General features: G+C 40.0%; 1 protein-coding gene across 1 annotated transcript; it reads left to right on the plus strand.

The window, feature by feature from the left end:
* Positions 1 to 27,427, plus strand: LOC112049292 (AP-3 complex subunit beta-2). The gene is made up of 22 exons (XM_024087131.2): positions 1 to 215; positions 7,877 to 7,984; positions 8,509 to 8,647; positions 9,480 to 9,640; positions 10,589 to 10,732; positions 11,360 to 11,465; positions 12,461 to 12,650; positions 13,668 to 13,777; positions 14,769 to 15,036; positions 15,816 to 15,924; positions 17,518 to 17,629; positions 18,851 to 19,097; positions 19,636 to 19,793; positions 20,211 to 20,311; positions 20,529 to 20,597; positions 20,936 to 21,059; positions 21,842 to 22,001; positions 23,034 to 23,236; positions 24,468 to 24,606; positions 25,074 to 25,183; positions 25,900 to 26,003; positions 26,444 to 27,427. The coding sequence occupies exons 1-22, from the start codon at positions 109 to 111 to the stop codon at positions 26,592 to 26,594; spliced, it is 3,120 nt and encodes a 1,039-aa protein (XP_023942899.2). The 5' UTR covers positions 1 to 108; the 3' UTR covers positions 26,595 to 27,427.
* The last annotated feature ends 44 nt before the right edge of the window (positions 27,428 to 27,471 follow it).

A 27,471-nucleotide genomic window follows, 5' to 3' on the forward strand; every position in this document is an offset into this window, starting at 1 on the left:
TGTCAGATGTCAAAACGTCAAAAGTCGAACTTGTTGAGGATGTAATTTCGAATTTCGATTTTTTGTTTATTTTAAGTATTAGAAAGTGAACAAGTAATTGTAAGCAAAATGACGAGCACGTCGTCCTACAACAATGATAAGGTGGTCCAGGGTGAAGTGGAGTATCCGGTCAATGATCCCGCCTCAGGAGCATTCTTCCAGCCTGATTATAAGAAGTAAACCAACGTCCTATTTTTTAATAAGCCGGGATTTTTACTTATAAAATTTAAAAATCATTTTACCGAACTTCTTGTGTCTCCTACTCTTTATGAGACTGCGTGTGTTGAGCGATTTTTGACAGGAGAAAGTACAAAGAGAGAACCCTAAGATTCACTTACAATTGGCATGCATGAGTTATTGGTTTATCAATCTGTATGAGGTTACGCACTAGGTCGACCAGTAGGCCTTTGATGGGCACTATGACATGTCTCGAGAGAGAGGCAATAGGAAGAAATGTTGCCCAATAGCAGAATATTGTACTGTTGGGGTGAAAGAGATATTAGTTTCGACAACACTTATGTCTCTTTCTCTTCACGAAATGTGTAGTCTGAGCTGCTGGTTGCACACAATCCATAGGCTGTTGTGATGGTGAAGATTTTTTTTTTTTTTTTTTTTATAATTCATTACTATTGTGCAATCAGCTGCAACAGCTTTAAGCAAATTGCTTGTGGGTACTACATGGCATGTGTAGCTGACCTTCCATTGAAGGCCATGCTAATTTATTTTATTTGTTAATTTTTTGTATTTCATTTGTACATTTGTACATTCTTATTATTTTGATTTTTTTTTTTTTTTTTTACATGAGATCCCATATGTAGGCGCGCTTTAGCCTTCTAACATCTATTGGATGACCGAGGGCAGTAGCAAGTTTATTTTCATGGGTGTTTATGCGATTTTTATAGCACATTGATCTGAGTTCAACCTCTTCTTTTACTGTTTTTATGTCAAGATACTCATGTAGTTCCGATATCTTAGTGAACCATGGAGCATTTGTGATGGTTTTTAAAACTTTATTCTGAAATCTTTGTAATATTTCCAAGTTTGAGTTTTTGGCTGTGCCCCACAGTTCAATGCCGTAGGTCCACACTGGTTTTATTACTGTTTTATAAATGAGCAATTTATTACTGAGTGAGACATGCGAATGCCTTCCCATAAGCCAGTTAAGTTTTCTGAAGGTTTGATTTAGTTCATCGCGCTTTTTTACTATATGCGTTCTCCATGTTTGTTTTTTGTCTAGGTGTATCCCAAGATATTTTGCGGTGTCACTATGGGGGATAATATCAAGTCCCAGTTTAACAGGAGTACATTCGTCCATTCGCAAGGTAAATGTCACATGTGTTGACTTCGTGGAACTAGCTTTGATACGCCATTTAATCATCCATGAATTTATCTTGTTCAGGTGCACTTGTAGAATATTTGAAGCCATATTTGCGTCTTTGTTATTACACAATACAGCTGTATCATCAGCAAATGTAGCGGTGAGTACGCTGTTCGAGATAGGAATATCTGCAGTGTATAATAAATAGAGTGTGGGACCCAAAACGGAACCCTGGGGAACACCTGCTTGAATGTCATGGAAGTTCGAAAACGCGTCATTGATTTTCACTCGAAATATTCTCTGATTGACATATGACTTCAGTAACATGAAGAAGTTGTGTGGGAGGCAATGTTTGGCTTTAAAGAGCAATCCATTGTGCCAGACCTTATCAAAAGCCTGTTGAACATCCAAAAAAACAGCAGAGCAATATTGTTTACTTTCTAGGGCTTCTCTAATTTGTTTGACTATTCTGTGTACCTGTTCCACAGTGGAGTGTCGGCTTCGGAATCCAAATTGATGCTGGGGAATAATTTCCCTTTCATGAAGAATGGTTTTGAGTCTGGACAGAGTTATTTTTTCAAATACCTTGGACAATGTTGGTAGTAGGCTTATTGGTCTATAAGATGTGACTAGATGCGGTGGCTTCCCAGGTTTCGGTATCATAATAATTTCCGAAATTTTCCAAATAGACGGGTAGTGGGATGTTCTCAAGATGCCATTAAAAAGCTGAGTCACAAAGACAATCGCTTTTCTTGGAAGTTGTAGTAAGACCTCTGCCGTTATTAAACAGAATCCTGGAGCTTTGTGAAGTTCAAGTTCTTTTATTACTCTCCAGACCTCTCTGGGGGTGCAGCTTTTTATTGGTAAGCTTAGTTGAAGGTCGCTATCCAGAAAGTCTGCGACTTCTCTATCAGTGTCTGGGTCGCCGTTATTTGAAGTAAAAACTTCACTTAGAAACTTGGCAAAGGCTTCCGCACGTTCATTATCTTTCCTGGCCCATGTACCATTATCTAGTTTTAGTGGGTGTTTTATGATTACAGGCGAAGCTTTGTTAGTCTTTACGGCTCTATACAATGAATATTCATTGTTTTTCGAAGCAGACAGATTAATCAGTTTATGTTTCAATGTGTCATTTTCTACGTCTTTTAAATAGGATGTAAGTTCCGCTGCTGCCAGGTTTAGCGCCTTTTTGTCCAACGGATGACGACTAGTATGCCAAACTCTTCTGAGCCTCCTTTTCTCTAGTACCTTATTTTTGATATCCATGGGTAAGTTGTTACTACCTGGCGTGTATCTTATATCCGGTGTAGAAATCCATGCTGCAGTTTGTATCATGTTTGTTATGGTTTCTGCTGCTTCATCAATGTCGTCATTCGTTTTGAGTGGAACTTTTAGCGATAGATTAGTATCAATATATTTTCTGAATGCTGACCAATCAGTTTGTTTGTTGTATAGACATTCTTTGGCGGGTCTTGAAATTATTGATGTACTAACCGTACTTAGTACTGGTGTATGGTCTGAGCAACTATCATAGCAACTATCTATACTTATATACAAGTTTGATAGCCCTTTATATATATAGAAGTCTAAGAGGTCCGGTAATTTGTTGGGATCTGTAGGCCAGTAAGTTGGTTCACCTGTACTTAAAATACTGAGGTTATTTTTGATTATACTTGAATTAAGTTCTCTGCCTCGAGGTAGAGTTAGTCGTGATCCCCATTGCACGTTTTTGGCATTCCAGTCACCACCACAGATGTATCTATTTCCAAGCGTTTTAAAATATTCTGTGAAGTGAGTTTCCTTTGGGTTTGGTTTTGGGGGGCAGTAAACAGCTGAGAGAGTAAGTGACCCATGATTATCGTACAATACAATGGTTGTAGCTTGTAAGTGAGGTGTTTTGTAGTCTTCAAGGATATCATGTTTCAAAGCTTTCCTTACAATTACTGCTGTTCCAGCATGGGCAGTTCCATCAGGATGGGGTGTTGTGTATGTTATATAGTCTTTTATAGCAAAATTGTGGTTGGTAGTAAGATGAGATTCTGAAACCAGTAGTACGTCTATTTTGTGGATTTTCAATAGTAGTTCGACGTCACTCTTATGTCCAATCAGACCATTAACATTCCATGTTGCCAATCTTAGAGTAGCCATTAGATTATCTTTTGTATTACTGTGGTCAATAAGTTCATCATTATTGACATTTGGTCTATTAATTTATCTAGCTTTTCAGCTTGTTTTGTGAGTAGTATTTCTAGCTTAGATTCTGTTGTAGTTTCATCTTTGTTCTGAATTTTAGCGACTTCTGCATATGTCCTAGTATTAAACTGGCTTGAGGAGTGTTGTCTAGTATATGCGTTTTCCTTCTCCTTTGATGCGAAGGGTCTATCTAATTTTTGTATATTTTCTTGTTTTCCAGTGCTTTGTTGTTGGTCTTTATCCTCTGTTTGTTTTCTTGGTTTTATATAGTCTCTTCGTGAAGTATTTCTTTTTCTTTTGTTGATTTCTACATAAACTTCACAGCCTTTGTAGTTTGCTGGGTGATTACCTAAACAGAGGCAACACTTTGCTGGGGTATTCCGGTCTTTTTTTGGGCAGTCTACTGTGTTATGGCTCTCTGCACATTTCACGCATCTATATGGCCTAAGGCAGTTATTCTTAGTGTGGCCATATTGCTGACACCTTTTGCATTGGGGCACATTTGCCTTTCTTATTGGATCTTCAATAATGACCTTTGTATTGAATATATGGGTAATTTTCTTAACCTCTGTATTGTTTGGATGTGGGTCTAGGTTTACAAAGAATGTCGATAGTGGTATTTTATTAGGTCCATATCGAGCATTTATTATTTCACCACAAACTGTGTTTCCGGACTGCTCTATAGCTTCTTGTATTGCCTCTTTAGGTGTACTTGGATGGAGCTTCTTAATTACAATTCTGTAAGGTCTTGTATCCTTTCTAGAAAAGGTGTGTCCAATCAGATTGTTTTCTCTTACTATTTTCATAAGGCAGTGATAAGACTCTATAGTCGGACAACTAAGTCTTAATTGGTTTCGGGTAACAATTTTGATGGTGAACTCTTCTTTATCTAATTTTGATCTGATTAGTTCGTTCAGTTTTGCAACATCTTCAATGCCATATAGCATGATGGGTGGAGGTTTGAATACATGCTGTTTATTGTTTGTAGGTAGGGTTTCAGAATCATCTACATCAATATCCAATGATCCGAATTGGTTTGACACTGGCATGTTCCCTTTTGGTGATGGTGTGGTCGACATATTCTTTCGTTTTGGGTTTCTGATTGTAGGTACCCTCTGCCACTCAGGGTGTTGAACAGATGTATGTGTTTGGGATTCCTTGTTGTTGTGTTCAGTGAGATCTACAGGTGGTTCTGTATTACTAAAGCATGGTGCACTACCTGTAGACATGCTCCTTGTTCTCACAAATAGGCTGGGATGAAAAGCCTGCTGAATTAGTTTCTTTCCAGTAACATTAACATGCACTGAAGCCTGGTTACTCACTCCAGTGGTGTCTTCGGTAACAGATTTCACACTCTCTAGCCCGGATACCAGAGAGCGCCGGGGGTTAGCCGGATGGCATGACAAATCACTTTCCTTATTGCAAGACATTTCATAATAAAAGGGGGGTTGGGAAGAACACCAGTAGCACTTTCCAAAGGCACTACTGCCACATTTTTTGAGGGTATTTAGGTCCTCAGGGCTTGTGGTAGCCACGGACAGGTTATTTAACCGCCGCCTGTGACTCGGCGTTGTCGCTCGTTTAGCACCACCCAGGGGACACGTGTAGGGTGGGCCTTTCAGTAGGTAAAGGTGGTAGGTCCTACGGACGTGAGCGACGTTGTGGAAAAGGTAAAAAAAGTAACCATAGTTGATACCCGAGCTTATGAATTCCTGATCTTACTGGAACCACTCGCTCTTGGCTAGCACCACGCCGTTTAAGTTTAGGTAGCCGATCTTCAGGGTTGTGGGACCTCTAGAGCTGGCCGTAATCAATTGATTGGACAGCCCGTTGCTCCGCATACTGTCTCGCCGGGCAGTCCCTAGAAGCAGTTGGGTGGAGGCCAGCGCTGTCACGGCCAAACCTGTGGCAGGTAGCGCAATTAGCCACCTTGGATTTGCAGGATTCCTTACGGTGCCCGGTTTGTCCGCATTTTCCGCAGGTGTCTTCCTTCGCTCTGCAGTACTTCTCAGGGTGCCCGTACATTTGGCACTTGGAGCAGCACGTAACTTGCAAATAGTCCATTACGTCGACCGCTTGCCAACCAATAAACAGGCGCTCCTTTTTAAGCAGCGCCTCCCTGAGCGCGGGCGTACATTCCAAAATTATGTTGGTTGTGCTGTCACGACCGCGCCTCTTGTAGACTTTTGCTTGGGCCCTCAGTCTCTCTGGCGTCCATTGCGAACCCCGCAGGTTTTGGTCGTGCAGAGACTCCAGAAACGCTTCGGCCGACGGGTCCCCATCAACGCCTCGAATACAGACCCGAGGTTGGTTTCGCTTCGGCTCCGTGACACGCAACGTGGGGGGGGCTGCGCTGCGTAGGCGGACTGCAGACTCCTGAGTTGTTGTCTGGACAATAACTCCCGCGTTCCCGACCTTTCGGACCTTAGTAATTTGCACGTCCAGAGCGCGTGGGTCCACCACTCTCTTCAGTTCCGCTTTCGTGTCCTCCGCTGTCTTGAATGTGTCTACGCTTTCAGCAGCTGGGTAGAACGCAAGCACGGGGCCTTGCTCCTGCGGGATGGAAACCGTTGCAAATTTTCCTTTAAATTTGAGCGCCGTCGCATACGAGGGCGCTGCTGCAGCCGGGGCAGTATGTGGAGGCGACTCACTAACCTGGGCCTCTAGGTTGGCTATTTTCTGCTGCGCGCGAAAGAGCTCAGCCTCCGTGTCAGCCAGCCGAAGAGTGAGGGCCGCAACCACCGCAAGCGTATCCTGGCTGCGAGGGGATCATTGCGCTGATCTGTCGGCGCGGCACCTGCAGAGCAGGCTGGCACATGCGCACCTTATCCGCAGGCTGGCGGTCTTCAGGTGACGTCAAAGGCCGCTTCGCAGCAGCAGCAGGAGGCTGGGAGCGGTCCGAGGCGGTTGGAGTGAAGCGTAGCGGTATCGTCACCGATACTTCATCAGGCCGGACCGCCGCAAAACCCGACGGCGGCGTACGGGACAGAGCGGCTCGCGGGGTAAAGGGGGAGGCCGAAGGCCCTGCGTGGTCTTCGTCCTCTGTCTCCATGTTACGCCTAGTTCTCTCTTTGTAAATATTTTTCAGCAGTATTCGTGTATTAGCGCCGAGTTCGTGCACTGATGAAACAGAGTTCGTGTATTGGCGCACGTATAAAAGGCACTTAGCCGAACCGACCAAGATTGGTCCGACTTAATAGTCTGTGAAAAACCCAGTTGACATCTGTCAAAGTCAAAACGTCAACGTCACTACGCGTCAATTGACAGCTGACAGTGGCAGCTGTCAGTTGTCAAAATGAACTGTCAACGATACTACGCGTCGCGCTTCGTAGGCTAGGATGGCGCGGCACGTGTTGACCCAGAAAAACAAGTAAACATGAGCACGCATGCGAGAGGCGCGCGGTCGTCGAACTCTAAACTAAGAAATGTAATCTGAGGTTTAGCTGGGATTTGCAACCCCACGTAGTTGACAAGTGTCGTTCCATAGATCACTAAAACTGCACCAAAATTTCACTAAACTTAAATAATAAATATAGTCAAAACGTCTTATCACTATGCACAGTATTAGCTGTGAAAACCCGGAAAATTCCTCGCACAAAAATCAATTAATTAACGAATGCATAGCTCGCGCGAAACACGTCCGTTCGCCGCGCCGAATCGGCAAGATGGTGAAGATTAAAGAGGATAAATAATTTTAAAATATTCATTTGTACTAACAAAAAAGAGATTTAAACTAAAACATTTAAACATACTTTAAATGTCTGAATTTTTTAAAAAAAGAATAACTGTAGTTTCTTGCTGGTTCTTCTCAGCAGAACCTGCCTTCTGAACCGGTGGTAGAATCTTTACAAATAGTCAACTGACATTTCAAAAGTTCTTGTAAACTGAGCCCACTTGAAATAAATGAATTTTCAATTTCAATTTAAAATGTCTACTTTGTTTTTAATTAGCTTAAAAAATGCAATCCCCCTTCCTTTTACATAAAAATAATTGATCTCCAATGAATTGCTTTTGAAAATTGAATCCAATTCTTTTTTATCATACTAGCAGATGGCTTGTGGTTTTACCTGAATAATTTCTGTTCCTCCGGGAATACAGGGATAAAATATAGCCTATGATGCTCACAAATAACATTGCTTTCCATTGGTAAAAGAATTTTCAGAGATTACCCCCTACAACCCCATAAACTGAGTAACTTAACCCCTTTATAATATTAGTATAGACGGGTAATCTTGTGTTTGATTATAATGAAGGAATGATCTTGATTATTCATTGTCCTATTTATGTTTATCAAATAAAAGTGATGAAAAAATTATAATTTCATAGGAATGATGACTTGAAGCTCATGCTGGATGGATCAAAGGACTCCTTGAAACTGGAGGCAATGAAAAGAATTATCGGCATGATTGCTAAAGGGAGAAATGCCTCTGATTTGTAAGTGAACCAATTATGTTCGGTGTGTTTGTGTTTTTTTACTAATACCTAATTTAACTTTGTTTTATGACATACTTTGTATGTTAAAAAAGTTTTTCGAATGTCTTGTCGGTTTTTACACTATTCAATTGTAATATTTATTTATTTAATGTTTTGTCTTGTTTGCTGATATTTCTAGGGTGATGGCAGAATATATATTCATGGTGTATATAATAATAGCTAAGTATTGTTACATACACCATGAAGTTCTGCAATTATTTTATTATGAAACATGGCTAAAACTCACGTGAGACAATGTCAGAGCATGCCCGGCTAGTTTAGAACTCATACGGGACCCTTAGTCGTGTACTGATTCTTGCAATGTGGCACAGACCAAGAGATTTTATGAAAAAAAAACTTAACACTACAATTATCCGCCCACTTTAATATACTCGCGTCATATTATATAAGAGGGCGGATAATTGTGCCTCTGGGGATATTTAAAAATGTGAAAAAATAATAATAAATTAAATTTTACTTTGCAGATTTCCAGCTGTAGTAAAGAATGTGGTATCAAAAAACATAGAGGTGAAGAAGCTGGTATATGTGTATCTTGTTCGATATGCTGAGGAGCAACAGGACCTCGCTCTACTGTCTATTAGCACATTCCAAAGAGCACTGAAGGTTTGCACATCCTTTATTAATTGGAAATTGCTTCCTTATTCTAGTTTTACGTGATTGTACCATCATTTTGTGGTAGAGGAAACAACTCAAGCACATCCCAGGACTTGTGACCTTGGGTGTAAGTTTAAGGGATCCCTTTAGAATACATTAACACTCACCTTCCCTACCCAATATCCTACCCATGCTCTTTACTTGTGCTAAGATCTTTCTAGGCTATGTACGGGGCTAGTTAGACATTTTAGACTGCATTGTCATTTAACATCAAGTGACATCGTAGTCAAGGGCTAACTTGTTTATTTATTTATTTATTTAAACAGGCCAACAACATTTATGCACACAAAATAATTTACATAATATGATATAAAATAGATATACTGGAAATACAGATTTAAAACATAAACATCAATACAGTACAGGCTTGTACAGTAGACACAGAAATACTTAAGATATAAGTAGAAAAAAACACACTATAAAACAATATAAACTACAATTAACACAAAAAATAAAACAAATAAAGAAAGCAAAAATGAACAAAAAAGAAAGAGCACATTAATAGTAAAAAAAAGTAAAGTACCTACACTTAATCTTCACACTTCCCTGCGCAGGGAGTTTATAACGTTACGACGGAAGCAGATCGTTTTAGAATTAAAAAGGTTGATGTTGAAGGAGGAAATTCGATTAATGGAGGAATGGCTAGCAACTTTAGTACGGTAGCAAGGTGTAGGAAATACGTTGTACTTGCGAACTGAGCGACTGGGTACTTTGCAATCAATGCTAATTTTTGATTGTCATTGAATTAATTAAAAAAAATCGTTAACTTCCTTAACTTCAGGATCCGAACCAACTGATCCGCGCGAGCGCGCTGCGCGTGCTATCGTCTATCCGCGTGCCGATGATCGTGCCCATTGTGATGCTGGCCATCCGGGACTCGGCCAGTGACATGAGCCCGTATGTCAGGAAGACGGCCGCGCACGCCATTCCCAAGCTGTATAGGTAAGTAACTGACCAACAGGTACAAGCATATACAGGGTGCTCGGGAGTATTTCCCATAACTTGATGGTGAATTGCATAACTAATAAAACTTTTTATGTTTTCATACAAAGTAATTCAAATAATTCCGACTGCCTATGTAACACACGCCTTTATCTATCCTTGCAATTTAAAATACGTAAAACTTGGCTACTTCATAAGGATGTGTTTATGGGACACATTTTAAGATCTCATATTTTTTTATGATTTATGAACACATTTGTTGAATGAAGGATACCTACATTCTACCCCTATTTCACCCCCTTCTATTTTTATTTTAGGCTCAAAAAGTACCCTATGTTTTGCTTGAAGGTCCCATATACTATTATACCAAAAGTCATCTTAATTTTTTGACAAATTTCAGACAAAACAGATGGCTGAAATGGCTTCAAACGGCTGAATTTGCTGATTTTTGTCAAAATTGACAAAATTCAGCCGTTTAGCCTAAACTAAACTGATCTGAACTGAACTGAACTGTTTAAAAATGCCTAAGGAACATGACTGTGTTCTAAAATGAATATTTTCGGGGTAAAAAATATTTCTTCTGTAAATAGATCTGAAATTGTGTCCCTTATATAGCATCCTTATACCTATTATGATTTAGCCAAACTTATTCGTTGATAAATATCATGAAGTAGTCTACTAGTGAAGTGCGTAGTACTAGTTGCAATATCTCGTCGATATCGACAATGTTACCACTACGATTACGTATTTTATGCAAGGATAGATAAAGGCGTGTGTTACATACACACGCCGGATAATCGGAATTATTTGAATTACTTTTAGTTAAAAAAAATAGTTATGCTGTTCGGCTCCTTTAAGTGGACTTGTTAACCTTGAAGTTATGGATAATACTCCCGAGCACCCTGTATAGGTAGTTTTTATACTTATACTTGTTTGCCTGTTTTATAGCTTAGATCCAGATCAAAAAGAAGAGTTAGTAGCGATCATAGACAAGTTGCTCTCTGACAAAGCGCCACTGGTGGTCGGGTCGGCAGCCATGGCCTTCAATGAAGTGTGCGGAGACCGCATGAGCCTCATTCATAGGAGCTACAGGTAAACCCACCAACTCATATTTTGTTAACAAGGTGGAGTAAATTATATTTAAACTATCATAACCTATATACAAATTCCTCGAGTACTTGGGTAGTTTTACATGTGAAGTTGTTACGAGTGCAATAGTATATATAAAAGGGTATTTGATAATTTGAGCTCAGTTCTTTGTTAGGCAGCGTAAACGCAGTCACGCTGCTAGTCGCGTTACTGATTTTGTGAAAAATCGTGATCGAACTGAACCAAGAAAATTTGGAAAAGGAAAAAGAGCTGATTATTAACTTAGCATTTTGATGTATTTGTATATATTTTTACTTGCTAAAACCTAACCAGCCCCTATAGCCAAGTGGCATGTCGATTCTCTTTCTACGATCGCAAACGCTTCAAAAACTAGAAAAATGTATGAGAATGACATTTGCTATCGACAGGTCACGTGATCAATCGTAGAAAGAGAATCGACGTGCCACTGGAGTACAGGGGCAATTTAGATAAAGTGGGGCCCCATTTTTTTATTTGCACCAGGGCCCATAGTTACTTATCTACGCCACTGCTTGCTACGCTACTCTGCTAACGTTGGGACTTCGTGGAAGCTAGAAAGCGAGTATTTGAGGGTTAACAGTTGTTTGACAGGAAGCTGTGCTCGCTGCTGGCCGACGTGGACGAGTGGGGCCAGCTCACTCTGCTCAACGTGCTCACCGTGTACGCCAAGACCTGCTTCCCCGACCCCAACAATGATGTGAGTTATCCTCGTTTTATCTACCACCTTACCCATTGCTAATACAACTAGTGGTTGAGGTTTGCAACTACATCCTGATTTCAACGTCGATTGTCGATCTAGACGCCCGAAAAAACAGACTTTAAGATCATGACGATGACATAACGACTGACAATGCTTCCTAGGCAACACAAACACAAGCTACACAGCGTCTTCGCCGGCGAATACGAAGTTACCCATATCTGACGTTCGCTTCCCCATGGGTTAAAATAACCGACGATTTCGGGGACGCTCGGCCTGATACGCTCAGGCCAAACCACCCTTCCAGAACGGCCCTTTCAGCCGAGGTCCGAGTTTCAGCGGAGACACCCTTAGAGAGACGTCCCGCCCACATCTTCTGCTTCTGCCTTAGGGCCCCATCAGGCGATGCTTCTGCGCTCGCCCAAACCCCCGTAGACGCCGCTGAGGTGTCATTAAGCAGCCTTCATAATCAGAAAAAAAAAACATTTATTTTACATGGTGTGTTGACCTCAATAGCCGCGTGGATAGCAGTGAAAAGCGTTCCATATTACGCAAACAATCTCATAAGTTATCATATGTTTGACTTTGCCGCAGACAACGCCAAACAGTCGGTATACTCGTTCAGGGAGTCTCACCATCTAGCTATTAGTACTTTTTTTTATCATGGTACGAGTATATAGCAATCTTATATTATATGTCCATATTTATTACATGAACTACACCGATATTAGAAATAGCGAAAGTATGTGTGTAAGTGTTATTGCTTCACGCCGTATTTAACTGATTTGGCTGAAATGTAGAATGGAAATATATTATACCCTGGATTAACATAGTCTTACTTTTTATCCCCGAATAATCCATGATTCTCGCGGGATTTGTGAAAAACAGACTCGCAGCAATTGTTTGTTATGCTTTCACGTATAAACCTAAAATCAATTTTGAAAATTCTTTCACCAACGTAAAGCTACTTTATCAGCGTGTAATTGTCCGCCCAGGGCTACTCCAGCGAGAGCGAGAAGGCGTTCTACGAGTCCGACAGCGACGGCAGCGACAAGCGCGCCAGCAGCTCGCCCAGCGTGGAGCCCGACCTGCGCCTGCTGCTGCGCGCCGCCAAGCCGCTGCTGCAGAGCAGGAACGCCGGCGTCGTCATGGCGGTGGCGCAGCTGTTCTACCACTGCGGGCCCGGTCAGTGCATAGTCTAGTACATGTGACTCGTTCACCTCACCCAGGGCTACTGCAGCGAGAGCGAGGGATGACCTACGGATCTGAGACTTGGCCCCTAGCTACGGGCCTCATAAGAAGGCTTAGTCACTCAGCGGGCGATAGATCGAGCTCGTAGTATCTATGATCGGAACAGAAATGAGGATATTCTTAAGAAGAACCAGAGTTACTGACTTAGATCAACGAGTCGCAAAATTGAGTGAAGTGACAATGGGCGGGGAATATAGTTAAAAGAGTCGGTTGACGTTGGGGTACCAACTGGAATGGACTGCGCAGTGTTGGTCGACCGTCTACTAGGTGGACTAAAGATAATAAACGGGTTGCCGGGAGTCGACGCATGCTGGCAGCTCCAAACTGTATTGTTTTGAAAGTCGTTAAAAGAGGCCCATGTCCAACAGTGGACGTCCATCAGCTGATGATAATGATGATGACTTAAGTGAGAGAAAGAATGCGTTCTACGAATCCGACAGCATGCAAGAAATATGTCCCACAATGCCAATTAACAAAAGTGAGAAGGAACAGCACAAATGCTATTGCAATGCAGAAATGGCGTCGACGTAATGATGACACACCTATTCTACCATTGTGGCCTTGGTCAGTGTTATCAACTGATTTGCTTTTGATTATATTAATAAATCAATTTTTATTTTTAAAGAAGAGTAATGTTTGGTTTTGACCTTAGAGCTTGCCAAAAATTGACGGTTGATTTGACGGTCTTACATCCAATCGACGGTTTCCACAACACTTGTTCAAATCGTCCATATTCTTCAACTACTCTTCTTAGACAGAAATCTCTTCGTTTAACGGATGTTCAAGTAACACGTAATGCAATTAATGTAAGTTGAAGGGGGACCTAAATCGAAAAAATATCACGAATTTGTCTGCTGACAGCTTTCTGCGATTCTCCAAGTCTAATAAAATTAATATTAGGTTTCTCAACATGTTTCCTATGTTCTTCTGTTGAATATACCATTGTTTCAGCTCAAGAGTTGCCTCCTGTAGCCAAAGCACTGGTTCGCCTGCTGCGAGCTCCGATCGAGGTGCAGAGTATTGTGCTCAACTCCATAGCCTCCATCACTGTCACCAGACGGGTGAGAGCAACTTTTATTTTTACATCCCATTTCCATCCATACTTAGCTTCACTACGGATATTATATATCTTCACTGCTCAAGTTATCTTCCCTCCTAACCTAAAATAATCCATGAAGGATTACACAGCAAAAGATGTGGATGGATCGTACGATAATGATGAATTCTATGGGACAATGGGACCACATGGGGAGTATACCCTTTTATACAAAAAAAGAATTTTTCAAATTGGTCCCGGCGTTTTCGGGTAATCGATCATAAAAAAGGAAAAAAAAAACATACTAATCAACTTGAGAACCTCTTCCTTTTTGAAGTCGGTTATAAAGACGCTCTATAGCGCCACCACTCAGTCCCTCCACTGTATCCCACCCAATTCACGGAACAATAGGCATGATGACAGTTTTTTAAATTGTATATAAGTTAGGAGTATACTAATAGCAAAGCAATTTTGTAAAAGGAACAGGGTATCTGCGATCATTTCTTTCGGAGCTACAGGGATTTAAAGGGTCAGATTTGCGGCGCTGCCGCGGATCCCTGACAAACGCTCCATACAAAATGGCACGATTTAGTGACGTCGTTGGCTCACTGATCGTTAGGTTTGTATGGGCGTTCAAACAGAATCACTAATATCTTTGTTATTTGTGCGTTTATAATTATAGTTCATTTATTGAAAAATGTGACATGTTTCAATAAATGAACTATAATTAATGTAAGGAAGCTAAAATTGTATGAATTTTCATCTAATTACGATAAAAGATTTTTAATAGATTTTGAACTTTTATAATCTCATTTATTTTGCAAATATCCAGTCAATCTTTGTTTTTATGTATAAATTAGTTAACATTGACCTTATTTACCCGAATGTATCATAAAATTCAATATATTCAAACCTAGTCATCATCCCCATTCTTACAACTTTATGTCCCCGACTGAACGATTTACGTGCGCCAAAATACTTTACTCGTAATTTTATTACATTATTTTACTTTTCAGTCGCTCTTCGAACCGTTCCTAAAATCGTTCTTCGTTCGAAACTCAGACCCTACGCATATAAAACTCCTGAAACTCGAGATCCTCACAAACCTGGCGACGGAAGCCAGCGCTGCTGTGGTGCTGAGGGAGTACCAGACATACGTCACATCGAGCGACAAGGCTTTTGTGGCAGCCACTATACAGGCCATTGGCAGACTCGCTGTGGCCATTCACACTGAAACCGAGACTTGCCTCAATGGACTACTTCATCTGTTGTCCAGCAAAGACGGTAAAATATCTCTATCTCCTTTACACTAATTAGTAAATTCTATAGTTATCCCTTTCAACTTATCAGCGAGCGAGAAGACTTTATGGCATCAACGATGCAGACTTTTGGAAGACTCGCTGTAGCCGAGCTGTCAAGCAACGACAGTAAGTCATATTTGTTTTACATTCTAAATATTTACTTATGAGTATTACAATGGAATTCTTAAATGTTGTAGAGGCACCTCCGGGGGATCATTCACCCGCTGAGTGTCAAATTCTCAAAAAATAGAGATTAAATTCGATACTCATCGTCTGAATGATCCCCTGGGGATGCCCCTACAACGTCACTGGATAACGTCCACTGTTATTCAGGCCATAATGAGACTCGATCGTGATTCACAGATACTGATACCTGCCATACTGTATTATGCGTCGATATAAATCGTTAGATGGGCCCCTCCATATTAAAGAACGCACAATGTTATGTCATTACTCAAAGACGTGCACGCACATCTTATCTTAGTATGCAACAAGCGCATGCTGTGACTTAAAAAATATTTTACTGTTTTTTTTCTTGTTTAGTCCCGTAATTATGACTTCGTGATCATTTTGGAAGTATAAAAACACAAGCCGTAACACGAAGAATGAGAAAGTTGTTACGTTTCATTCGTAAGTATTTGCGAAACCAATGACAATTCCGCGTCGCTTCGGGGCCCATCTAACGATCTACGATCGATGGTATTATGGCATTAATTTGCTGTTCAACAAGAGATGATAAATTTTTCCTATTGTTGTTTTTAGAGTGGGTGGTGTGCGAGGCGGTAGTGGTGGTGAAACGCGTGGTGGGCGGCGGCGCCAGCTCGGCGCAGGCGGCTGTCTCCCGCGCCGCCAAACTGCTTCGAACTGACAGGTATATCTGTAGATTATATAAGTTTTTTTTTTATTCTTTACAAGTTAGCCCTTGACTACAATCTCACCTGATGGCAAGTGATAATGCAATCTAAGATGGAAGCGGGCTAACTTGTTAGGAAGAAGATGAAAATCCACACCCTTTTCGGTTTCTACACGACGTGGTACCGGGACGCTAAATCGCTTGGCGATACGTCTTTGTCGGTAGGGTGGTAACTAACAAAGCTTGAAGCCTCCCATCAGCCAGACCTGGACCAATTATGGAAACCTTAATCGGCCCAGCCGGGGATCGAACTCAGGACCTCCGTTTTGTAAATCCACCGCGCATACCACTACGTCACGGAGGCCGTCAAATATGATTAATAAGAAGAATAAGTTAATTATGATGGATTTCTTGCCGGTTCATCTTAGTACTTTCTGCTTTCCGAATCCTAAATACTGCATAATCTGGAACAGCGAATCTTCACTTTAAGTGACTTGGAGTCACTTAACGCTATCGAAACAAACGAATCAACAGAAGAATAGGGATGATGACAGTTTTTTAAATTGTATATAAATTAAGAGTATGCTAATAGTAAAGCAATTTTGTAAAAGGAACAGGGTATCTGCGATCATTACTCTCGGAGCTACAAGGATTTAGAGGGTCAGATTTGCGGCGCTGCCGCGGATCCCTGAAAAACGCTCCATACAAAATGGCATGAATAAGTGACGTCGTTGGCTCGTTGATCGTTAGATTTGTATGGGCGTATCAAACAAAATCGCTAATATCTTTGTTATTTGTGCGTTTATGTTTATAGTTTCTTTATTAAAAAATGTCACATTTAATGTAAGGAAGCTAAAACAGTATGAATTTTCATCTAATTACGATAAAAAAAATTAATAGATTTTGAAATTTTATAATCTTATTTATTTTGCAAATATCCAGACAATCTTTGCTTTTTATGTACAAATTAGTTAACATTGACCTTATTTACCCGAATGTATCATAAAAATCAATATATTCAAACCTAGTCATCATCCCCATTGTAGTTACCCACGAAACTACTAGTTGAGTATTTGCAGATCTTAAGTTTTCATGGACTTTGGCAAGGCAAATGGTTCGAAGAGCCAATGGACGTGATATATGGTAATTACAATGGCAACCATGCACCGGAAAGTGCAGTTTTAATCAATTTCCCACTAGTACCGAAAACATCAAATTCAAATGATCACGTAGCATTATGCTGAGCTGGGGCCATTTTCTGGGTTATACCACACATCGCAGAGTATTGTCTTGGATGTCCTGGTGTGTAATAAACGCATTTTTCTTTCTTTCTTTCTTTCTTTTTTATCAAATTGGTTCTAGCTCAAAACTTTTATACCATACCTTAGACTCCAGTAATACTATAGGCCTACTATATACCACGAAATATCTCCAGACTAGAAAATATCGTTCTCTCTGTCCTTCGTTGCGATGGGGACGAAAGTCTGAGTTTCTTCTGGGTTTTCTGTCGTCTTGTCAGGGGACGCATTAGAAAACTTGAAACCTTACAGGGGGTTATGTCCAGCAGTGGATATTCATGGGAAAATATGGTGATGATGGGATACTTGGCAGGCTGGCAGGCAACGCGCGTGCGGCGGCTGTGTGGCTGGTAGCAGAGCATGGGGCCAAGCACCCGCGCGCCGCCGCCATATTGGCGCACATGGCTGCCAACTTTGCCGACCAGGTAGGTAAATAAATCACATCTGGGAAGACTTAGAGGAACCCACCACCCAGGACTTGTTACCTTGGGTGTAGGTTAAAGAGATCCCTTTAGAATGCATTGACACCCATCTACCCTGCCCGATATATTCTCCTTGACCACACTAAACAATTTATGAGTAATAATTTGCACAAAATCACCAACACGACTGGCAGCTTGACGGTGTTCACGCTGCCTAACAAACAACTGAGCTAATTTCATCAAATACCCTTTTATTTATACCACCACAATACCTCCCCCACAATATCATAAATAATGCTTTCTGTACAGCTACACAATACAGTACAACTGGGAAATATTTGTGTGATGAGCAAATGAGCGCAGGTGTTTTCCAATTGATTATAAATTACTAGCCGACGCCCAATGGTTCCTCCCGTGTGGTTCCCGTTCCCGTATTCTCATTCGAGGACAAAATACAGCACACAAATAACGTAGCTTTCTAGTGGCAGATTTAGCGTTCCGGTACGATGTCGTGTAGAAACCGAAAGGGGTGTGGATTTTCATCCTCCTCTTAACAAGTTAGCCTGCTTCCATCTTAGACTGCATCATCACTTACCGTCAGGTGAGATTGTAGTCAAGGGCTAACTTGTAAAGAATAAAAAAAAAAAAAAAAAAAAAAGAATTTTGAAAATCGGTCCAGTGGATCCATTAAAACACCACCAACTTTACATCTATATAGTGTTAGTATAGATGTATAAATGTATATGATTAAAATCAGCTATCTTATAGCTTGGCATGTTCGATCGTAATACTCACAGTGGTCCGCGCGGGCCGGGAGGGAGTAGCAATGCCCCCGCGCGCCCAACTTCACCCAACGTTTGAGACACGTGATATTTAATTCCTTAAAATGCACACAACTGAAAAGTTGGAGGTGCATGCCCCGGACTGGATTCGGACCCACACCCTCCGGAATAGGAGGCAGGGGTCACATCCACTGGTCAATCACGGTTCTCATTTATGAATTTATCTATACTAATATTATAAAGCTGAAGAGTTTGTTTGTTTGTTTGATTGAACGCGCTAATCTCAGGTACTACTGGTCCGATTTGAAAAATTCTTTCAGTGTTAGATAGCCCATTTATCGAGGATGGCTATAGGCTATATATTATCCCTGTATTCCTACGGGAACGGGAACCAGGCGGGTGAAACCGCGATAGCTAGTTTGGTTTATATTTTCCCCTTTAGGACGAGCTAGTGAAGCTGCAACTGCTATCGTTAGCCGTCAAGCTGTCCATAACCCAGCCGGACACGGTCCCGCTGAGCAAGTACGTGCTCTCGCTGGCGCGGTACGACGCGAGCTACGACGTGCGCGACAGAGCACGCATGCTCCGCCGGTTCATTGACCCGCAGCAGAGCGGCTTGCTCAGTCAGTACGCCGCGCAGATATTCTGCCCGGACAAACCGAAACCAACTATACAGAGCAATTTCAAAGGTGAGTCTTTCTCAAATAGCCAAGTACACTCGTGTTCATAATGCTTTTTTTTTTCATTACTATTGTGCAATTAGCTGCTACAGCTTTAAGCAAATTGCTTGTGGGTGGCTTGGCATTTGTAGCTGACCTTCCATTGAAGGCCATGCTAATTTATTTTATTTGTTAATTTTTGTATTTCATTTGTACATTTGTACATTCTTATTGTTTTGATTTTTTTGTTTTACAGGAGATAGAGAGAGAGGGTAATCTCTGGATCTATTGAATTGATTATGGAATATCTTTTACCACTAGAAAGCCTTACCAACAAAGAAATTAGAAATGAAGATAGAAAACGCATGTCATTTCATAACTTATTTATTTTAAATTATGTATTTGATCTAAGCTTATTAATCTAATTTATTTTCATTAATTTAAGAACAAGTTAATTATAATTATTATTAGGTGTGAAATGACTAGTGATTTATACCCTCATTTTTAATTTGTTTGTTGGTAAACAGTACTAATGAAGAAAGGCTGTAGTATAGTATAATGTTTCCAGACCGCGACCAGTTTACTGTGGGGTCGCTCTCACAGTACATAGGTTCGGCAGCGGTGGGGTTCCGTCCCCTGCCTCAGGCCCCGCGCGCGCCCGTCGGAGCATCGCAGCGGGAGGCGGTCTCGGCCACGCTTGTCACACAAGTCACTGACGACACTCAGGTAATGTGGTCACTCGAATAATTGTGTTAAGTCGTCACTTAAACAATTGTGTTGAGTCGTCACTTGAATAATTGTCTTAAGTCGTCACTTAAATAATTGTGTTAAGTCGTTTACGAAAACTTTTGAAACGTCGGGGATAAATGTTATGAGATGACTTTAAATTAAAGTCGAAAACGTAAAATTAAAGGGTTCCAATCATTACTTAAATAAACGTCACTTAAATAATAATTGTGTTAGGTTGCTATTCAAATGGTTGTGTTATCATGTCACTTAAATAATTGTAATTAAGTCGTCATTCAACTAACTGCTTTTTTTACGTCACTTGAATAATTATGTTATGTATGTTAAATAATTGTGTCATACTAATTATTTAATTATCTTAACTAGAACTCTATTATCTATATATTGTTGGTGCAGAAAAACAAGACATTCTACTCTGAGCCAGACAGCGACGGCTCGGCGTCCTCCTCCTCCGGCTCGTCCTCCGCCTCCAGCAGCGAGGAGGACTCCTCGGACGAGTGAGTTGCATTCATAATAACAATATTATTCGCGTGACTGTCTGTCTGTCACAGACAATTTTCTGGATAAATCAAATTGAAATGTGCCACGCACATCAATTTCTGTGACCCAAACGCAGAGGTATGATATGAATAGACCTTAAAATCACATTAATCGCCTCCATAGTTGTGTATATCAAATGAAGCAGCTATTTAGTTTAATTATCTTGTTTTGTAGAGAGGAGGCGACCAACAATACTCAGGAACGTAAGAAAGAAGACAAATCAAAGGAAACCAACAACTACAAGTAAGTTAACGAAATACTCATTTTAAAGAACCTATTTCATATCCTCATCTACAGAAAATATTGTCCTTAATGTCATCAACCACCGTGAGATTTTTTTTAAATAAATTTAAATTTGCAATTCTGGCAATGTTCTGAAAAAGACTGGCAAACAACAAGAAAGGGAAAGTTTCACGCGAGGAAAAGTCTAGGTAAGAAAGGGACCTATCAAAGCCTGTATAGAGTACAAGTCTTGATAGGTCTCCTCTTACCGAGGTCAGGTCAGGCACCCCACTTGGGCCAGTAGGGGTGACTCCGGACCCCATCAGTCAGAAGTAATAAAATTGCTAATCTTCCACTAGGTCATCAAATTCTGGGACGTCTGATTCGGAGTCAGATAGCGAAGCCTCCTCCAACTCGGAGAGTGAGTCGGAGAGTTCGGATAGTAGCGGAGAGAACAAGGATGCTAAGAAAGAGGCTCCAAAGGTATGTTACTTTCTTAAAATCCTTACTGAAAAGCATATAATTACTTATAATAAATCTGTAGAGAGATAATTTCTGTACATGAAATATATTTCCATAATGACTATCAGGGGTTGATTAGTGGTCGATACTTATGCCAAAAATGCAATCAGTAAAATTTTTGTCTGTTTGTTTGTATGTTCCTTATAGAAACAACAAAAACTACTCGACGAATTTTAAGGAAACTTGGTACAATTGTTCTTTATTCTCCTGGGCAGGTTATAGTATACTTTTCATCACGCTACGATCAATAGGAGCAGAGCAGTGAAGGGAAATGTTGGGAAAACGGGAGATGTTACTCCATTTTTTAAGCTTCCGTTGCGTGTGCAGCCTTAATGGGTGGGGTAAGGGTAGGATAGGGGTAGAGGTAGGGTAGGGGTAGGGGTAAATTAGTGGTAGGGGTAATTGAAAGTTTACATCGACTTTTACGTGGACGAAGTCGCGGGCGTCCGTTAGTTTAAAATATAGTTAACAGTTATTATTATAAATATCATAACTCTTTATCAGACAGTTTAAAGCTAAGAGTTAGACATTCATTATATTATTATCAAACGATCAATATTCTAAAAATAAATATTTTGCAGTACAAATCTGTGCTAATACTAATGTACTTGTATTCTATAGTTGAAGTTTTTGATTGAACGCGCTAATCTAAATTCTTTTGTATTCTTGGAGTCTATTTGTCGAGGAAGGCTATATAGGCTATAAAAATAATGTATTTAAATTTTATATTTTGTAATGTATAGGAAACTCCAAAGTCAGAAATACAGGAGAAAAAGAACGAAAAGTCGAATTTGGAGCTGCTCCTCGAACTGGACGAGGTGGCCAGCTCGTTGCCCACCATGACGCCCACGTGTGGGGGCTTCCTGTCACCCCAGGCGACACAGCCGCCGGGACTCGGAGATGGTAATCATTGTTATATAATATATGTCGCCGTGGAAGCTTGGCTCACTGAAAAGTCAATAACCTCAAACCTAATAATTATCCTCCACCTCCACTCTAGTCTGCTGATTTAGTAGTTCAGTTCTAATCGCGTTTTTGAGATGGAATAATCGTCTTCCATTTGTTAAGTATAGTGAAATAGTGAAGTGTTAAGTATTGTTATTAAGAAAAGGAAAGTGATTAGTGACTTGGGCTATTAATTGATTCAATTCTTTGTTGAACAGCTTGAGGGCGTCATGCTGCTTGTCGCGTTAGTGATTTTGTTCGATAATGTTTCGTGATAAAGTAATTATTGATCTTAAATTGTTTACTGTGGGCATGGAGAGCATGTCGGGCAGGGTTGGTTAGGGTTTACTAGTTTTAAAAGGCGCCTTTAAACCACACCCTTGTCACAATTCCTGGGAGTTGCTCGATGTGCTTTCTCTACCACAACTACCAGGGTAGAATAGTAAAATTAAGAGTAGTTTATTGTGTAAGCGATTAGTGAGGTTAAGCATAGAGCATACCTATTGTAATTGACAGAGCCGATGACCAAGGTTAGGTCAGAGGTTCTGTCCACATTTTTATTAATGTCTCTACGATTTTTACGACATATAACATGTCTGCGCCGAAGGTTAGGCTTTATTATTTTCTAATCATGTTTTTAATTGTAGTAAAAAACCACTCAAGTGGTAGAATCAAAAAATATATGATTAATAAGTTAATGAATTACTAACCAATTACTTAATGATTAACCAATTAATTAATGATTAACCAGTTAATCAATGAATAACCAGTTAAATAATGATTAACCAGTTAATTAATGAATAACCAGTTAATTAATGATTAATCAGTTAATTAATGATTAACCTGTTAATGATTAACCAGTTAAATAATGATTAACCAGTTAATTAATGAATAACTAGTTAATTAATGATTAACTAATTAATCAATGATTAACCAATTGATTATTGATTAATTAATGATTAACCAATTAATTAATGATGATGTGTTCAGGCGACGCAGTGACTCCCGTGGGCCCGTCCCTGGTGCCGAACGTGCAGCAGGAGCTGATCTCGCGCGTGCTGAGCCGCGGGCTGGGCGCCAGCCGCCGCTGGTCGCGCGCGCCGCATCTCTACTCCAACAAGATGTGCGCCATCGAGATAACCTTCACCAACCACTCGCCCGACATCATTGAGAACATTCGTGTCAATAGAAAGGTATTTTTTTTATATTGAGAAAGAATACAATAAGGAACTTAAGCTAACTTATCCTTATAACTATCAGCGGCGAAGAGTTCATGCAAGCCAATTTCCGACGGGTTACCTATAAAAATCCATGAATATTCACAGTGGCGTGCACTTCATACATGCATTTAAGTATTGCGTACCCTTAGAGTTGTTTTCTTAGTGCTTATTAAATACAGATTTTTCCAGTTTGCTTAATTTTATTACTAGTGCATACCCTGATTGACAATTTTATGCACGCCACTGTATTCATTGTTGTACTGTATCTAGACATAAGAAACCGGAGTTTGTATCACGCTGTATGAATTTCCTTCTCTTTGGGACGGCTTACCATCATCTAAATTCCATCCTTCGCCACTGATAACTATACAAATCATGCCCACGTGGAATGGTGGCAAGAATACTGGCTGCATTTCCGCGCTGGACAGCCAGACTAATCCTTTGCGCAAAAAATGAGCCAGCCCTTCTGTATATTTCAATTATATTACCGTTTTTTTTATAGAGCCGTGATAAATAGCCCAGTGATTATGACATCTGCTTTCGGTCAATTCGGTCCGTGGCATGCACCTCTAACTTTTCAGTTATGTGCGTTTTAAGAAATTAAATATTAGGTACGTCTAAATCGGTGAAGGAAAAACATCGTGAGGAAACCTGCATACATGAGAATTCTCTTAATTCCCTACGTATGTTATTAAAAGTTGTTACTAACCAGCTGTTTTTTTCTGTTGCTTATATAACTTATCAGCCACAATGTCCTACAATTTGCGTGGTACATTATCTTGTCCCGACGCTCAGAATTTTTTTTTCGTGGTAACTCAGTTAGCTACCAGAATTAAGAATTTCCGAAAAATAAATAGAAAATGTTTTTTGAGTGCCCCAGCTATCCTAAATAGTTAAAAACTGTATGGAAAACTGTGACATCCCTACTAAATTACAATAATGAAAATATTACACTAAAAAAATACAAAGAATGCGCGTATATTACCTTGTATATGTGTGTTTATGTTAGTATTGAATTTTATGAAAAATTTAATAAAAAAATTGATCGTCTCATGGAGATGAAGCTACTCACGAAATTAACTTGACAGTAATCAATTGTAAAAAATGTTCTACGGACATACTATAAGAGTAACTTCAAACGATAAAACTAATAAAGTCTTATTTGAAATTAATTAATTTTGATTTTAATTATTTTTTTTTGGAGACGCTAACCGGAGCTCGTGCTATCCACGAGTTCGCTCCGATCCCCCGGCTGGCCCCTGGCGCCAGCGCGGGCGGAACCCTGGGCGTCGACTTCGCTGACTCCATACAACCCATCGAGTTCACCGTCATCAGCTCGCTGGGTATGCAGTTATTTATATTTTTTATAACAATCAGGTGAAGTTTATGTATTTATACACCATGAAGTTTCCGTCGTCTTAAACCGAAATCCCACAATTTATATTAATTAGTGTTATTATTAAAAAAAAATCAAAGTACAATTCAAAGAATTACTATTGTAACAAACTTTCAAATATAGGTAATTTTAAAACATAAAGAAACCTGTATTTTCAAACACCTACCTGTTCGCCGCCATGGAGCTAAGCGGCTCGTTGGTCCCTATTGTGGTCATTCACTGTAGCATAAGTCAAAAAAAGTTGTACCAAATTTTTTTTTGATAAATTAATGTTTTCATTATTAAAGTAACGGTTTCAAGTATTTTTAGATCTAAATGAATTGCCGGTTCGCTAGGGAAACTGGGTTGTGAAAAAAAAGTTTGGGAACCTATGATCTATAGTATATATAATGTAATTTTTGTGAATTCGACCAGGCGAAGTGTCGGTGTCGATCACACCGCCGGTGGGCGAGCTGATGCGCTCCGTCACCATGTCGGAGGGTCGCTGGGACGCCGAGCAGAGGAAGCTGCGGGGCATGACTGAAGTAAAACACTAATATTATAATTTCATTAGTGATTAATTAATTGCTTAATCATTAATTAAATGGTTAATTATTATTAATTAACCACTTTAATTATTTAATGGTTAATTATTAATTTTTAATTAATTATTAATTAACCATTTAATAATTAATTAGATTTAAGAAAATCTATACCAATCTATACTAATATATAAAGCTGAAAAGTTTGTTTGTTTGATTGAACGCGCTAATCTCTCAGGAGCTATTGGTCCGATTTAAAAAATTCTTTCAGTGTTAGATAGCAATTACCATACCATTTATCGAAGAAGACTATAGGCTATTATCCCCGTATTCCTACGGGAACGGGAACCACGCGGGTGAAACCGCGCGGCGTCAGCTAGTCAATAATAAATGGTCAATTATTAATTAACCATTTAATAATTAATTAGTTTTAAGAAAATTAAAGGTATTTTTCGAAACAGTTAACTACTTGCTCCTAAAAGTAAGAAAGGAAGGTACTCGTATAGTGTAAAATTGCGAGTACAAACTATTAAATATTACATTTTTTTAAAGAACAATGCTTGAATTTCTTTCTGGCTTTTCTAGATATTGTATAGTGAAAAATATTATTTATTTGTGACTACTTTTAACAAACAAGTCATTATTCAAATTATAATTAAAATAAATGTGCGCAGTAGAAATGTCATAAGTTTGTTTTTATGTTTTACACATATTCACAGTGCAACAAACAAACTGCGAAGATAGAAGACGAGTCGACGACTTGCAGGCGAGTGTTCGAGACTGCTAACGTTGCCTGCATCACTTCCGCGGGAGACTTGCTTAGGTAAACTATTTTTTAGGGTTCCGGACGTACGTAGTACTGAAACGGAACCTTTATAATCTCACTCCGTAGTTTTAGACCATGTCGACGATTTTGACCTCCGTGGCGCATTGGTACGCGCCGTGGATTTACAAGGCAGAGGTCCTGGGTTCGATCCCCGCCTGGGCCCATTGAGGTTTTCTTAATTGGTCCAGGTCTGGCTGGAGGGATGCTTCGGCCGTGGCTAGTTACCACCCTACCGACAAAGACTTACCGCCAAGCGATTTAGCATTCCGGTACGATGTCGTGTAGAAACCGAAAGGAGTGTGGATTTTCATCCTCCTAGCAAGTTAGCCCGCTTCCATCTTAGACTGCATCATCACTTACTATCAGGTGAGATTGTAGTCAAAGGCTAACTTATCGAAAATAAAAAAAAACAAAAAAAATTCTTTATCCACTTCCAGGTTCGCAGGCAGGATGACCTCGTCCCAGGACCTGGTGCTGCTGTCGGTGCGAGTGGAGGAGCAGACCAGCACCGTGACCGCCAACTGCCCCAACATGGCCGTCGCCTCGCTGCTGGCCAACCAGGTGGCGCAAGCTCTGGCCAGGGACTAGACCCACTGGCTCAGTGGCGTGCACTAGGTGTACGACTAAGGTAGACACCAGTGGCATGGACGTTTTTTACTAGGGTATGCACTCACTGGCGCTGTGGCGTGCACTAGGTGTACAACTAAGGTAGACACCAGTGGAATGCATAAGGTTTTTTACTAGGGCATGCACTATAAGTAAAGGAGATGGTCCATTTCAGGTCCACTCTTGTACCCCGTCACATTAAAATTTAAAAAATACAAAGATTTTGTTAACATTTAAATAAGTGAATAAATGTAACTAAATAAAAAGAAATAAATAAAATTAAAACCCAAGTTTTTGAGTTATATCAAGATGGCGCCCTTAAAGCAACTATGACATGACAATTGACAGCAAACGTCAAAACGACTACTGCATTGAAAACGTCATCTATCTGCCATTGTTACACACATTAGTGTAGCAATTCTTTAATTCAAAATAGTTGAAAATTTCATTTTCTTTCATTTCCGCCACGGTACAATGGCTCCATACAATTTTGGACCATTTGGAAAATTCCTTGTCCAATACAGGTTTGTATTGAGTCCTTGGGGTAGGCAAAGCATTTTAGAGTCTATGATGTGCACGCCACGGGTTGTTCTTGTCAAATTCCTATTCCATCCTAACACAGAATTGGAGACTTGGCTGGGACATATTGGGGTTAAATCAACCCTTGTGTCTCTGAAGTGACGTAAAAACTTTAGTCTGTATTTATCTCTCATAATAATGATCTTTGTTATAAGAATATCAATTCCATTGTTTATATTTGTAAAAACTGATAGCTGTTATTGTACTAAATATAATATACTATAATATATGAATAATGTCTTTTTTATTAAACCTTGTTTTCAATGTTTTCATACCGTGA

Source organism: Bicyclus anynana, chromosome 17, assembly GCF_947172395.1.
Source record: "Bicyclus anynana chromosome 17, ilBicAnyn1.1, whole genome shotgun sequence".
NCBI lineage: Eukaryota > Metazoa > Arthropoda > Insecta > Lepidoptera > Nymphalidae > Bicyclus > Bicyclus anynana.

Bases quoted from the DNA above. Each gene is read 5' to 3' on its own strand.
- LOC112049292 (XM_024087131.2), top strand. From the start codon at position 109: ATGACGAGCACGTCGTCCTACAACAATGATAAGGTGGTCCAGGGTGAA. The intron at 17,630-18,850 runs GTAGGTAAATAA...TTTCCCCTTTAG, and splicing joins CTGCCAACTTTGCCGACCAG to GACGAGCTAGTGAAGCTGCA. The intron at 24,607-25,073 runs GTATGCAGTTAT...GAATTCGACCAG, and splicing joins CACCGTCATCAGCTCGCTGG to GCGAAGTGTCGGTGTCGATC.